The 11,848-nt window shown below is 38.4% G+C and overlaps 5 protein-coding genes and 2 non-coding genes across 10 annotated transcripts; 1 reads left to right on the top strand and 6 right to left on the bottom strand.

The window, feature by feature from the left end:
• Positions 1 to 11: 11 nt before the first annotated feature.
• LOC104736641 (uncharacterized) lies at positions 12 to 1,345 on the top strand. Its single transcript, XM_010456664.3, has 4 exons — positions 12 to 378; positions 644 to 747; positions 894 to 1,023; positions 1,118 to 1,345. Exons 1-4 carry the CDS (start codon positions 253 to 255, stop codon positions 1,154 to 1,156), a joined length of 399 nt encoding a protein of 132 aa, XP_010454966.1. The 5' UTR covers positions 12 to 252; the 3' UTR covers positions 1,157 to 1,345.
• LOC104736651 (uncharacterized) lies at positions 1,294 to 3,608 on the bottom strand. The gene is made up of 7 exons (XM_010456673.3): positions 3,196 to 3,608; positions 2,852 to 2,914; positions 2,667 to 2,753; positions 2,023 to 2,266; positions 1,864 to 1,937; positions 1,669 to 1,767; positions 1,294 to 1,506 (listed from the first exon to the last, which is right to left on the bottom strand). Exons 1-7 carry the CDS (start codon positions 3,430 to 3,432, stop codon positions 1,414 to 1,416), a joined length of 897 nt encoding a protein of 298 aa, XP_010454975.1. The 5' UTR covers positions 3,433 to 3,608; the 3' UTR covers positions 1,294 to 1,413.
• Positions 3,609 to 3,720: 112 nt separating this feature from the next.
• TRNAG-UCC (transfer RNA glycine (anticodon UCC)) lies at positions 3,721 to 3,792 on the bottom strand. The gene has a single exon. It is a non-coding gene; the product is annotated as a tRNA-Gly (tRNA).
• A 127-nt stretch (positions 3,793 to 3,919) lies between these two features.
• On the bottom strand, positions 3,920 to 7,009 carry LOC104736622 (protein INVOLVED IN DE NOVO 2-like). 3 transcript variants are annotated; one of them, XM_010456653.3, is made up of 8 exons: positions 6,727 to 7,009; positions 5,933 to 6,288; positions 5,551 to 5,841; positions 5,274 to 5,443; positions 5,127 to 5,195; positions 4,749 to 5,030; positions 4,446 to 4,670; positions 3,920 to 4,352 (listed from the first exon to the last, which is right to left on the bottom strand). In XM_010456653.3, the coding sequence occupies exons 2-8, from the start codon at positions 6,279 to 6,281 to the stop codon at positions 4,107 to 4,109; spliced, it is 1,632 nt and encodes a 543-aa protein (XP_010454955.1). In that variant the 5' UTR covers positions 6,282 to 6,288; positions 6,727 to 7,009; the 3' UTR covers positions 3,920 to 4,106. The 3 variants fall into 3 exon arrangements, with proteins under 3 accessions (XP_010454955.1, XP_087346787.1, XP_010454940.2); XM_087490661.1 differs by having other exon boundaries at positions 6,707 to 6,951; XM_010456638.3 differs by having other exon boundaries at positions 6,591 to 6,900.
• A 312-nt stretch (positions 7,010 to 7,321) lies between these two features.
• TRNAG-UCC (transfer RNA glycine (anticodon UCC)) lies at positions 7,322 to 7,393 on the bottom strand. Its single transcript has one exon. It is a non-coding gene; the product is annotated as a tRNA-Gly (tRNA).
• Positions 7,394 to 7,611: 218 nt separating this feature from the next.
• LOC104736614 (methyl-CpG-binding domain-containing protein 6) lies at positions 7,612 to 9,621 on the bottom strand. The gene is made up of 3 exons (XM_010456630.3): positions 9,072 to 9,621; positions 8,158 to 8,280; positions 7,612 to 8,073 (listed from the first exon to the last, which is right to left on the bottom strand). Exons 1-3 carry the CDS (start codon positions 9,408 to 9,410, stop codon positions 7,825 to 7,827), a joined length of 711 nt encoding a protein of 236 aa, XP_010454932.1. The 5' UTR covers positions 9,411 to 9,621; the 3' UTR covers positions 7,612 to 7,824.
• Positions 9,622 to 9,648: 27 nt separating this feature from the next.
• On the bottom strand, positions 9,649 to 11,527 carry LOC104762050 (actin-12). Of its 2 annotated transcripts, none has more exons than XM_010485257.3 (5): positions 11,456 to 11,527; positions 11,251 to 11,324; positions 10,774 to 11,167; positions 10,064 to 10,677; positions 9,649 to 9,982 (listed from the first exon to the last, which is right to left on the bottom strand). In XM_010485257.3, exons 2-5 carry the CDS (start codon positions 11,308 to 11,310, stop codon positions 9,917 to 9,919), a joined length of 1,134 nt encoding a protein of 377 aa, XP_010483559.2. In that variant the 5' UTR covers positions 11,311 to 11,324; positions 11,456 to 11,527; the 3' UTR covers positions 9,649 to 9,916. The 2 variants fall into 2 exon arrangements, with proteins under 2 accessions (XP_010483559.2, XP_087346769.1); XM_087490643.1 differs by having other exon boundaries at positions 11,251 to 11,320; positions 11,456 to 11,521.
• Between the last annotated feature and the right edge of the window lie 321 nt (positions 11,528 to 11,848).

Raw genomic sequence — 11,848 nt, 5'->3', positions numbered from 1 at the left:
TTAGTGGACTTATATATAATTTTCTTTTGTTAAATACTACAATGTTAACAATGGGATCCCAAAACAAAGAACGAGAGAGCACTTAGAGTTTTAATAATCTCACGACGACTCAGCCACTTTTTTGTTCACTTAATACTAATTCCTGAATCTAAAGAACCCTAATTTGTTTACTTCTTCTTCGTCGTCCAAGGGTTTCAGATTCTCTCTCTCTCGATATCCAAAGTTTGGAGTTTTAGTTTGTAAAAATCGAGGATGAGAGAATCGAAATCGGCCAAGCTGAATCAGCAGCAACAACAACAACAAGAAAGTTACCAGAATGTTCACTTGTCTCCATCGAAATTAGCGAAATTGTTCGATCCCGATGCTTCTTGGGATAAGGTACTTCAAAACAATAACACTCTCTTCTTCTTCCTCCGGCAATCTCGAAGCTCCTTTGACTTTTTTTTTTTTTTTTTTGGATGAAAATTTGAGTCCTTATTGTAATTGATTAAGCTTTCGTAGTCGATCTTACTGAACCAAGTAAGAAAAATAGTTACTTGATCCGATCTTACAGTTTAATTTGTGAAAATTGAGCTCTCTTGCTAATTTTTTTGGTATGTATGATGAATTGGATTATGGTTTGTTGATGATGATGATGATGCAGGATCAATTGGGAGATGTGTTGCATTGGATTAGACAAGTTGTTGGATTGATCTGTGGATTGTTATGGGGCTCTATTCCTCTTGTTGGTGGCATTTGGATCATTCTGTAAGTCTTTGGTCACACAACTGTTTCATTAGCATATGTGTTGGAGAAATTGGGATGTTCCTTAAGATCACATTGCTTTTAATACCTCCATGGTTAGCAAAACCTTTGTGATGTGATGGACTAATTTATGATGGGGGTTTTCGCAGGTTTTTAGCGATATCCTCAGGGATCGTTTACGGTTACTATGCAATGATTCTCAAGGTTGATGAAGAAGATTTCGGAGGCCACGCAGCTTTACTCCAAGAGGGTCTCTTTGCCTCACTTACTCTCTTTTTGGTATGTTTGTTTTTCATCTTTAACAGTACAAACTCTTTCTTTAACAGCTTTTTAAAGGTTTAACAGAAGAATATGTTTCATGTTGTGTCTTCAGCTCGCATGGATTCTTGTCTATAGCTTGGCACACTTCTGAACAAAGAAAGCTGAGCAATATTCTTTTTTACTCAGCAGCGAATGCTCATGCTCGTTCTCTATTACCTCTCAGACCTTTGGAACGAATCTCTCTTTTCTTCTGTTCTGTTTTTGTAAACTATCTGAAGAGACAAAAGGTTATAGTAACAATTTTATGAATCTTTTGAATGTTACAAAAGCTTTTCTAGTATCCCTTTTTACAATACACATTTGAGTAGAAACCATTCCCAAAAAATCTTTCTTCTTTTTTTGTCAGAATTATGTAAATTTGGAACGTCGACCTCTCCTTGGTCGTGAAACAAGGTATATCCTGCCGTAAACCCATTTTCTACCCAATGGTGATGCAGATTTCTGAAGCAGTAAGAATAAACCAAACATTCATTGTTGTTAGGAAAGCTATAGAGGACTATCTAAGGCTGTGATTTGGTTCACATTCAAACAACAGCAATCGGTACTCTACATGTAAATGCCAAAGCGGTTGTGAATGAAGCAAGGGAAACATGGTAATTTTACCTCCACTTTAGTACGGAACTCAAGGGTGCACTCACAAACATGACAATCAGCTTTATGAGCTGATCGGTTTGATTGATCGGATCTCACGAATGCAAAGACCTACACAAATTCATCAAACTCAAATGTAACAAGAACTGAAGACACAAAGATCTTGGAATTTTGTTGCTGCAAAAAAACTACTAGCAAAGATCTGACCTCTTCCCCACAATTTGGGCAGTCTCCTCTTAGAGCCGTTAAGTCATTTCTCCACAACCCTTTAAGTACTCTTACTGCAGACAACATATTTTATCTCAGTAGAAAGCAAATGATAGCTATTACCAGATTATAGGTAGAATCTTGTTTGCATTCTGGTACCTGCAGAAGATGCAATCGGATATCCAAAAGCAGGTCCTAGCAGAATGAGAAGGATGCCGTTCAACTTTGACAAAAGAGGCACAGAAGATGACAACTGGCCACTATAGACAAGCCCGGAGTCAAACGGATCGCCTCCATGGATTAGGCCGAGGCCATAGAACGTGGGCAAAACGCAAGCCGAGCTACCAAATAAGAAAATCAAGATCCATATGGTAGCTAACAGGAGAACTTGTGATGCATCATCCTGTCCTACAAGGATTTATCTCAACATCAACCCTTGACAAAAACATTGTTCACCAGCAAAACAATGATCCTATAATTGTGACGCAATGTCTTCCCCTCTTTGACAAGTGGTAAACGCATATGAAAACTTAACAATGCATAAACTTGTTGGTTCGAGAAAGATGCGAGTGAAATCTCAGACTCAGGCAATATTCAGGGAACTATATCACTGTAAGGATCTTATGTCTCTAAAGCAACTACCTACCTTGAGAACACAATTGACCTTGTAAAGCTACCATTAAACAAATCCAAATCTCAAGGATTGGTAAAATTACAAATCCCATAGTATGGTCAAATTGACAAATTTTGGCCCCAACTGTTTCACACATGATAATTTGGAAACATGAAAAACGACATTGTACCTCTGCATCAGCATATGTTGACTGCCGCAAGAGGCTGCACCGAGGGTACTTGACAACAGATTTCGAACCATACCACCGCAACTTTAGCTGCAACAGTTGCAGAAAACAAGTCCAACATCATTTAGCTACAAACTATATTAACCTTAAGTAAATACATTAGAAGCATATACTCAAAGTTATCATACCTCAACTCTGTCAAACATGTCATCAACTATCAAAGGCTTGCCATTGTAATACGCATCCTTAGCCTATACATAAAGTATCACAAAGCAGACTTCAAAAGCCAAAAAGATCAATCAAAATGACTATACTCGACAACTTCATCACAATTCATCTATTTCATAGGATTCACTTAAGATTCAAGGATTCAAGAACTGAGTACTATCACAGACTCACTCAAAGGTTCAAAAGGAGCAAAATTTAGGATTAAAAACGTAATATTATCAATTTCTGCGTTATACACACACATACTCCACAACCACAGAGACTATAATTTGAATATCCAAAACAGATTTTTAAGTAGGCGTACTTGGCGATAAAGGGCTTCAAGAGTTTCTTTGCGAGCTGAATCAATCGGACCAACGAAGATACAAGAAGGACCTTCTTCACGAGTTGTAGGTGCGGTTAAACCACCACCGTGGCCACGAGTTCTAGTAGAGATCCGAACAGAGAAAGGAACACCAGCTCGATTAATCAACCTGGAAAGCTCAACAATCGAAGAAGAACCAATGAGCCGAGGCTTAATCGAAGTGCAAGTCCCCGCCATGATGAACCACTCCACCAACAAAACAAAATATCTTCTGATTCGCCGGAATCAAAATTGGAAAAGACAAAGAGACAAAGCGTGTGGTCGGAGACGGTTGTGCCGAGTGAGTTTGTGGCCACACGTTACGGTTCGGCGCGTGCACGCAACATACTGTCATTAGTGTACGTTTCTGTGACAATGGATAAAAATTATATGATTAGACGAGAATACCCTTCAAAGCGGTGATTCGGTTTTTGGCGGGTTATATTGAAACGACATCGTTTGCAATTTAATAGCTGCAAAAAGATTTGCGTCTGCCGGGAGTCGAACCCGGGTCTATTGCTTGGAAGGCAATTATCCTAACCGTTGGACTACAGACGCTTCTTGTTTGATTGTATCTACCTAATTTTATAGTCGACTAAAAACTAAAGGAACCGATTAATCAAAGCATAATACTTTGCCCTTGTTATCTTAAGACTCGATTAATCAAATCAAACAACACAATGAATGACACATTCATAAGTTGTTTCTGGATTTAAACCATTGAAAAAACAAATCCAATTCGGTTCAACAAGTTTGAAAACCAAGCAGAGTTTTATAGTAGTAGCAAAACCTAATTCAAACTGATAGATTAAACAAAAAGAGAGGTCATTTCCTAAGGCTCTCGGTCACAGTTGTTACTTGAATTTAAGACCTCAAGGCCTCTTTCGCTTGTTCTTCATAGCAGCAAGACTCGACCTTATCTTCAATATCACGTCTGTTACTTCCCCCATCGTTGCCTTTCGGTTTTCCTCATAGTTCCAAAGCTCCACAATCACATAGCCGCCACTCGCGTTGTGTTCCTCAATCTCCAGTTTTGCTCTTACCACTTCATTATGAACTTCTTCACCGTATTTTCTCTTCAGCTTACGAAGCTTCTCATCGTTTTCATCCACCACTCTCTGCATTTCACATTTGGATTCTTGAGATAATATGTTTTTTAAAAAAAAATCGTTTGAGATTTGAAACTAGAGTCGTAAGTTAAAAGTCCAAACCTTTGCTGTTCCATCAGACTCTTCGATTTTAAATGGACTCCAATGCACATCTCCTATGTTTGTTTCCCACACTGAACACAACTGCATAGCCTTAACCTCTGCTCTTGATCTTGGAACTTTAAATTTCTTCATCACAGCAGGTAAGAACGGTTCAGGGTTTAGTTGCCCCATTCTTTTCACTCTGATCTTCTCTCCCTTCATCAATTCTTCATTCGCATTCCATAGCTGCTCATCAATATAATACCACAAGTTAAAAGAGCAAGCCAAAGACTTTGAAACATATAGATTTAGAAGGTTTTGCACCTGTATCATCTCTTTACGAGCTTCTTGATACTCATCATTGGTCGCACGCTCTTTTTGTGCCAGAGCCATTATGTTCTCATGGAGAGCTGTTTCTCGAGCCTCAAGCTCAATCTGAGTTTTGGCAATTTTCTCCACAATAACTCCATCTCCATCACTCCCCACCATATGCTTCATTACACTGGTCGTACCTTTCAGCTTCTCTATCTCCAACTCCAGCTCTTGCGTTTCATTTAGCTTCGCTTCCATTTCCATTATCCTTTGATGAAGCTTCTCCTTCTCTTTCTGCAAAAAAAAATTATGTTTGAGAGACTCAAATTGAACATGGAAGCTTAGTTATTACTTGTTCATAAATATATTACAGTCCATCTAAAGAACTACCTGGTGCTTTGTTGCAAGTTTCATAGCTTCCTCATTCGCTTCATTCTGCTCCCACATAGCCTTTTGATTCTACAACAACAACACAAAGGTAACAGTTTTAAGTGTCTTGTGATCATTTCCTTCTAATCTACAAGAATGCATAATCACCAGTTCTATTTCAAGTCTGGATCTTCTAATCTCTTCTTCGTTTATGTTTGCCCGTTTTGCACGCTCCTCCAGCATCTCCCTCTTTGCCTCTAGCTCTGCCATAGACTTCTCATGTCCTTGCAGAATCTGATCATACAAACCTTGCATACTCTTTTGCATCGTCTCAATCCCTTCTCACCAAAGAAGACACACAAACAAACCAAAATGAACTCAGCAAGAAAACACAAATAGCTAGCTAGATTATGTTTTAAAGCTTAAATGAGATGTTTCTTTTTACCTTCTTGGTAGGATTTGTTCAAAGCAATGTTATGCAATGCCAAACCCTCCAAAACACGGGTTGACTCATTAACTTTCTGCTCAAGCTCTTGCTTACATTGCTTCTTCATCTCAATGGATTGAGACATGCTCTCAACGAGGTGAACCATTTTCCTCTCGTCTTCTTCCTCAATCTGCGAGATACTTTTCAAATCTCTCTTCTTCTTAACATTCTTTCCAACAATATCACTTCGATTATAATCTTCCTCTCTCGCAACCCATCCATAAAGCTTATCATCTCTAAAGCGATTACCTTTTTTTTTTATCAAAGAAAGAGAACTCATTGTCAAGAAACCAATCAAATATAAACTATGAAATCAACAACTCTGAAACAAAGCTTTCACCTTTATCCCAATCTCTCTTCCCATGACGGTCTGACTGAAAACTCCTTTCAAATTTCATGGCGCATTCAAAACCTTCAAAGTCTTTCGCGAATTCAACCAAAGCATAACCAGAATGTCCCTTAAAATTCCAAATGGGTTGAACTCTCGTTGGATTAAACCCTTTCTGACTCAGCTCGTCACGCAACGTTGAACCGCTTTTCCCTACTCTCCGACCAGATGGTTCAACCTCCGTTGGTATGTTGGCCACAAGACCAACCCATGGCCACACAAATTTATCTTCAGAACAGTCCTTGTTCTTCATCTCTGCATCTTCAACCGGAAATTTCTGCTTTTGTTGATTCTTCTCCATCTTAAAGCTGCAACAAAGAAGATTATCAAATGAGATCTCATCTCCACAAACCATAATCAAACACAGGAAACATGATATAGAGAAGATCTATGGATTAAGCTGCTGAAAAGTCACGTTTTTGAACAACCTCACAATGGAGGAAAGACACAACCTTTTTGGGTTTTATCAGGAAGAAAAAAAACAGAGAGAAATGTATGATTCACAGTTTTAAAAAAGGTCAAGTTCTTATATAACATACAGAAAACTTAAAATCGAAGTAGGATACAAAAAAAAATGTAACTTGATGTGAAGAATCCAGGAAAAACCCACTCTTTTTTTTTCTGGGTTTTATCAGAAAAAGTCAGAATGAAGAGTGGTTCATGGCTGATGTTAGTGAAAAAATCATTTCTTTGTAACACCCAGAAGCTAGAAATTGAAGAAAACACAGAGATAAGGGATTTCATACTTTTTTTTTCTCAAGAAAAAAACTCAAGCTTTTAGATAATTCAAATTCCCAAAAACAAAATGAGAGTCGAAATCATAGTAAATAAAAAAGCAGAGATCTTTTTTTTTGTTTTCTTGTGTTAGTCTGCTTGGTGGAGTCGGTCACAAAAATAGCATGGTATGCAGTTTCTCTCTCAAATTTGCTTTTGAAGAGACAGAGCTTTGAGAGAGTAGATTCAACAGTGGCAATATTGTAAATTTTGGGAAACAGAGAGGGTAAAGTATAATCGAAAACCAACAAAAAACTTAAAAACCAATCCTTTTCACTTTTTATTCAAAAACCTTGGGGCACAAGACTAAAACGGAAGCCTCTTGTATACAGAGAAGGTTAGAAGTCCAAGAATTACTAATTTGATGATGGGAAAGCTTCAATAGCCTTTACAATAATTTATTGCAGATAATAAATTGGGCCTAAAAATAGTTACAAACTTAAAAGCAACGTTTGAAATCTCTATTTTGCTTTTGACCCCCACCAAACCACATTAACCATAGTTACTGGAAAAATATCAGCCAGCTTTGAATGGGACACCGTTTGTGTGGTTAAAAAAAAAAATCAATGCGTCTGCCGGGAGTCGAACCCGGGTCTATTGCTTGGAAGGCAATTATCCTAACCGTTGGACTACAGACGCTTCATGCCTTTGAAGCATTTTATTAAATTTATTTTCAAGTATTATGTTCTTTTGCATTGCCATACCAATTCGCCATGGGACCTTTCATTAGTTCTTGAGAAGAGGACATGAACGTTATAAAAGGTACGATATTTTCCTAAACACAAGTTTTAAAAAAACTTTGGATCAGAGAAAAAAAATGCTCCATATCAAAATGTCCGATTAAGAAAAAGCTTCTCTAGGTACGACACACGTCTTCATATTCATCACTCATCAGTCAAAAAAGCAAATGGCCATCACGTTCCAAATCCCATTATCATATTCTTCCTAAAAACGCTAAATAAAGAATTATAGTACACATGAGTTGATGTATGAAGACTACTAAACAAGCATCTATTTATCTTTCAGTTGATGCAACTACCCAAATTTCTCCCACCATGTAGTCATAGTCTTCACAACGACAGTTTGCTTGGGTTCCGGTTTGTGATAAAGGTAAACGCAGTGCTCCAATTTTGTCTCACTGAGTCTTGAACCTTGACGTCCCCAATAATAGGTGTCCACGCTTCTTCTCTTGTGTTTCCCATTGACCAGCTTACCTTCCCTGGTGGATTCTTAAAATCAAAGTCCAATGGTGGGGGTGGTGCTGGAGGCTCTTTAGCTTTTCTGCTGGCTCTATTGCTACTTCCCTGGCCTTCAAAATGCTGCAAACACACAATATTCAATACGTATCACGCCTTTGGAAACAGGCAGTAAAAAGATTTAAACTTTTAAACAAGTTAACTCACGTCTGAATTGAAATCTGTATTCTCTGCTTTCTTGGCGCCTTTCTTAGAGGTTCCATGTTCTAAGTAGTATAGCACCTCATTCCTGGACCGAAACTTACGGCCTGTATTTGGTTCGTAATAGTACTGCAAAAACAGGATAAGACAATGTTTATAAGTCTACATATCAATCTCTACACATGACATATGAGAACCGAGTATAAGAAACCACCAAAACATCATCTCTTTCAATCACAATATCAAACAAACCATTTAAAGCCAAACTCACATTAATCACACTTATAAAGTGTATGAACATGAACATAACTAAACAAAACCAACCACATCATCTCACTACAACATTACACTTGACATGATATATTAGCATCAGAGTATAAGAAATCACCAAAACTTCATCTCTTCAATCACAATAAATACCAAACCAAACCATATAAGTCCACCAGATAAGTCAAATTAACTAACATTAATCACACTGATAAAGTGTATGATCATTATCATAACTAAGCAAAACCAAGACATCATTTCACAACAACATTACACTTGACACTACTTAAAGGCAAGATTTTTATTCACTGACTCTAAGCCATAGTTCCATATCATTTCAGTTTCACTACAACATTACACCTGACACTACTTAAAGACAAAATTTTTATTCACTGACTCTAATCCATAGTTCCATATCATTTCACTACAACATTACACTTGACACTACTTAAAGGCAAGATTTTTCTTCACTGACTCTAATCCATAGCTCCATACGATTAAAAACCACATGAATTGGTCTAAAGAACATTGCTGCAGCGATGAATCTAAACCAAAGAGAACAACATCAATCTAAGAATCCCCAAGCAAACAACGCAGCTCAAACTAAATAGAGAAAGCAGAGTAAAGCTGAGATTTTTTTTTATATTACTAACCTTATCAACCGAACCAGCCGTAGCACCAGAGGTTCGAACCTTATCTTCAACTCTCCAACCAGAAGGCAACCAATAATTATCCCCAGGCGCCGCACGTTTCCGCGACTTGGACTCCGCCTGTTGACCCGAACTATCCAGCGATGGATTCACCTGATCCGTAGTACCGTTAGCCATCCCAATGCGTACGCTCTCTCCCGAACCAGAAACTCCGATTCCTCCCTGGATCGGTCGTCGCTTCGCACTACTACTTAGGGTTTCGTCACCGGCGGAGGAGGAGATGAAGGCTCCGGAAGCGAGAAGCGGATCGGGAGGAAAGTCGCCGGGCACAGAATCTGACATACGAATTAGGGATTGGAATTGTCTTCTTCACCCAATGAGCGATGAGATTGCAAAAAGGCAACAATCTCGAGAGGAAAGAAAAAAAAAGAGTAGTCTTTGAAAAATGGAGAAATTGAGATTCTGTTTCTGGGTTTTTCAATTCGGTTTGGTTAAACCGAAATTAGAATTTAGCTAAACCATCCTATTCTATTATTACGCCAATTTGCATTACGAAATGTTCTTATACCAAAATAAATTGTTTAAATAACAAAACTTATAATTAAATTAATTTGTTTATAATACAATGGGAGTGAAAGGTTATGAAACAAGATTATGCTTAGTTGAAAAATTAACATAGAGAAACTATTCAAAAAGAATAATTAATAACTCTTTTTAGTGCTTTCTTTTGAGTTTTAGTTGCTTCAAATAAAAATTACAAAGAAACAATTTGAGTGAAGAAATATGTTGAAAAAAAAATGCAAAAAAAAAAAAAATACTCAAATTTTGGTGATTCCATGAAATTGTGATTAGAAGCACTTCCTATGCACAATTGATGGTCCAGATTCATCATACTCTGCTTTTGCAATCCACATCTGTCATATTTTCAAACACATAACAAAATGAGTATACCAAAGACAAAAAAAAAAAATGGTTATGTAAGATGATGTTTTAACCTGCTGGAAAGTGCTGAGTGAAGCCAATATAGAGCCACCGATCCACACACTGTACTTCCTCTCAGGTGGAGCTACGACCTTGATCTTCATACTACTCGGAGCCAAAGCCGTGATCTCTTTGCTCATTCTATCACCAATCCCACCAAACATTGTGGTTCCACCACTTAGCACAATGTTTCCATACAAATCTTTCCTAATATCCACATCACATTTCATGATAGAGTTATATGTGGTTTCATGGATTCCTGGATTTTCCATTCCGATCATCGACGGCTGGAAAAGAACTTCAGGGCAACGGAAACGCTCTGCTCCAATGGTTATCACTTGTCCGTCGGGAAGCTCGAAGCTTTTCTCCACGGACGAGCTTGTCTTGGATGTCTCTAGCTCTTGCTCGTAGTCTAGAGCAATGTAAGAGAGCTTCTCTTTCATGTCTCTTACGATTTCACGCTCAGCAGTTGTGGTGAAGGAGTATCCACGCTCTGTTAGGATTTTCATGAGGTAGTCCGTGAGGTCACGACCTGCTAGATCAAGACGTAGGATTGCGTGTGGAAGAGCGTAACCCTCGTAGATTGGTACCGTGTGGCTCACACCATCTCCAGAGTCCAAAACAATACCTAACCAACAATTTTGCAAAACGACCAATCAAGGGTTGTCCATAAAAGCATAACCAAACTAAACTGATTTTTTAATGACTATCGTGTGTTACTGACCAGTTGTACGACCACTGGCATAGAGTGAGAGAACAGCTTGAATGGCAACATACATAGCAGGAGTGTTGAACGTCTCAAACATGATCTGAGTCATCTTCTCACGGTTAGCTTTCGGGTTGAGAGGAGCTTCGGTTAAGAGAACCGGGTGTTCTTCAGGGGCAACACGAAGCTCATTGTAGAAAGTGTGATGCCAAATCTTCTCCATGTCATCCCAATTGTTAACAATACCATGCTCAATTGGGTACTTGAGAGTCAAGATACCACGTTTTGACTGAGCCTCGTCTCCAACATAAGCATCCTTTTGTCCCATCCCAACCATCACACCCGTGTGGCGTGGACGGCCTACAATGCTCGGGAAAACCGCTCTTGGCGCATCGTCACCCGCGAATCCAGCCTAAACCGGTGTGAGAGAGAGATGTCAATTGAGTATTTTGTGGCATAGTCTCGTTTGACATAACATTTTAATAGAAACTTTACCTTAACCATTCCGGTTCCATTATCACATACAAGCGGTTGAATGTCTTCACCGTCCGCCATTCTTCAATATCTATCTGATATATGAATCAAGACTATATGAAAATGGCCTTACACGTTCTAGTTTCATTTTTTCTTGTCATTTTCCATGAAAATAAATCGAAATCGTTACCAAAAAACAACGAAAATTGGTAATAATAGTAATCACCTGGTGAATCTAACGAGAAACTGGATCTTGAAACGCCTCGACCTTTTGAATGGGTTCAAAATTTCTGAATAAAAGGAAACGAGCTTTGCTTTATATCGCTCGACTGTAAACAGATCGTGGCCGTTAGTTTTTCCCTGGAGCCTATATCTAAGAGAGTTACGACACATGTCCACCTATTTTTGGTAACCTGACCGAAATTTATGGGTTTGGTCATGGTTCGCCGGAAGAATCGTTACTGATTTGGGCTTCTAAATTATGGATCATTGAACTTTTTTTACAACTATGCTTAATTTGATCGGTGTGGCTTTGTTATGCTTATGAAGTTATGCATGGTGACGAGTGACGACGTTCATGAGTCTCATTTTTTTTTCTTTTTCTTTTCGACACATTTCT

Source organism: Camelina sativa, chromosome 2 (genome assembly GCF_030686135.1).
Source record: "Camelina sativa cultivar CO46 ecotype springtype chromosome 2, ASM3068613v1".
NCBI classification, from domain to species: domain Eukaryota; kingdom Viridiplantae; phylum Streptophyta; class Magnoliopsida; order Brassicales; family Brassicaceae; genus Camelina; species Camelina sativa.
This window is presented reverse-complemented; position numbering and strand designations above follow the sequence as displayed.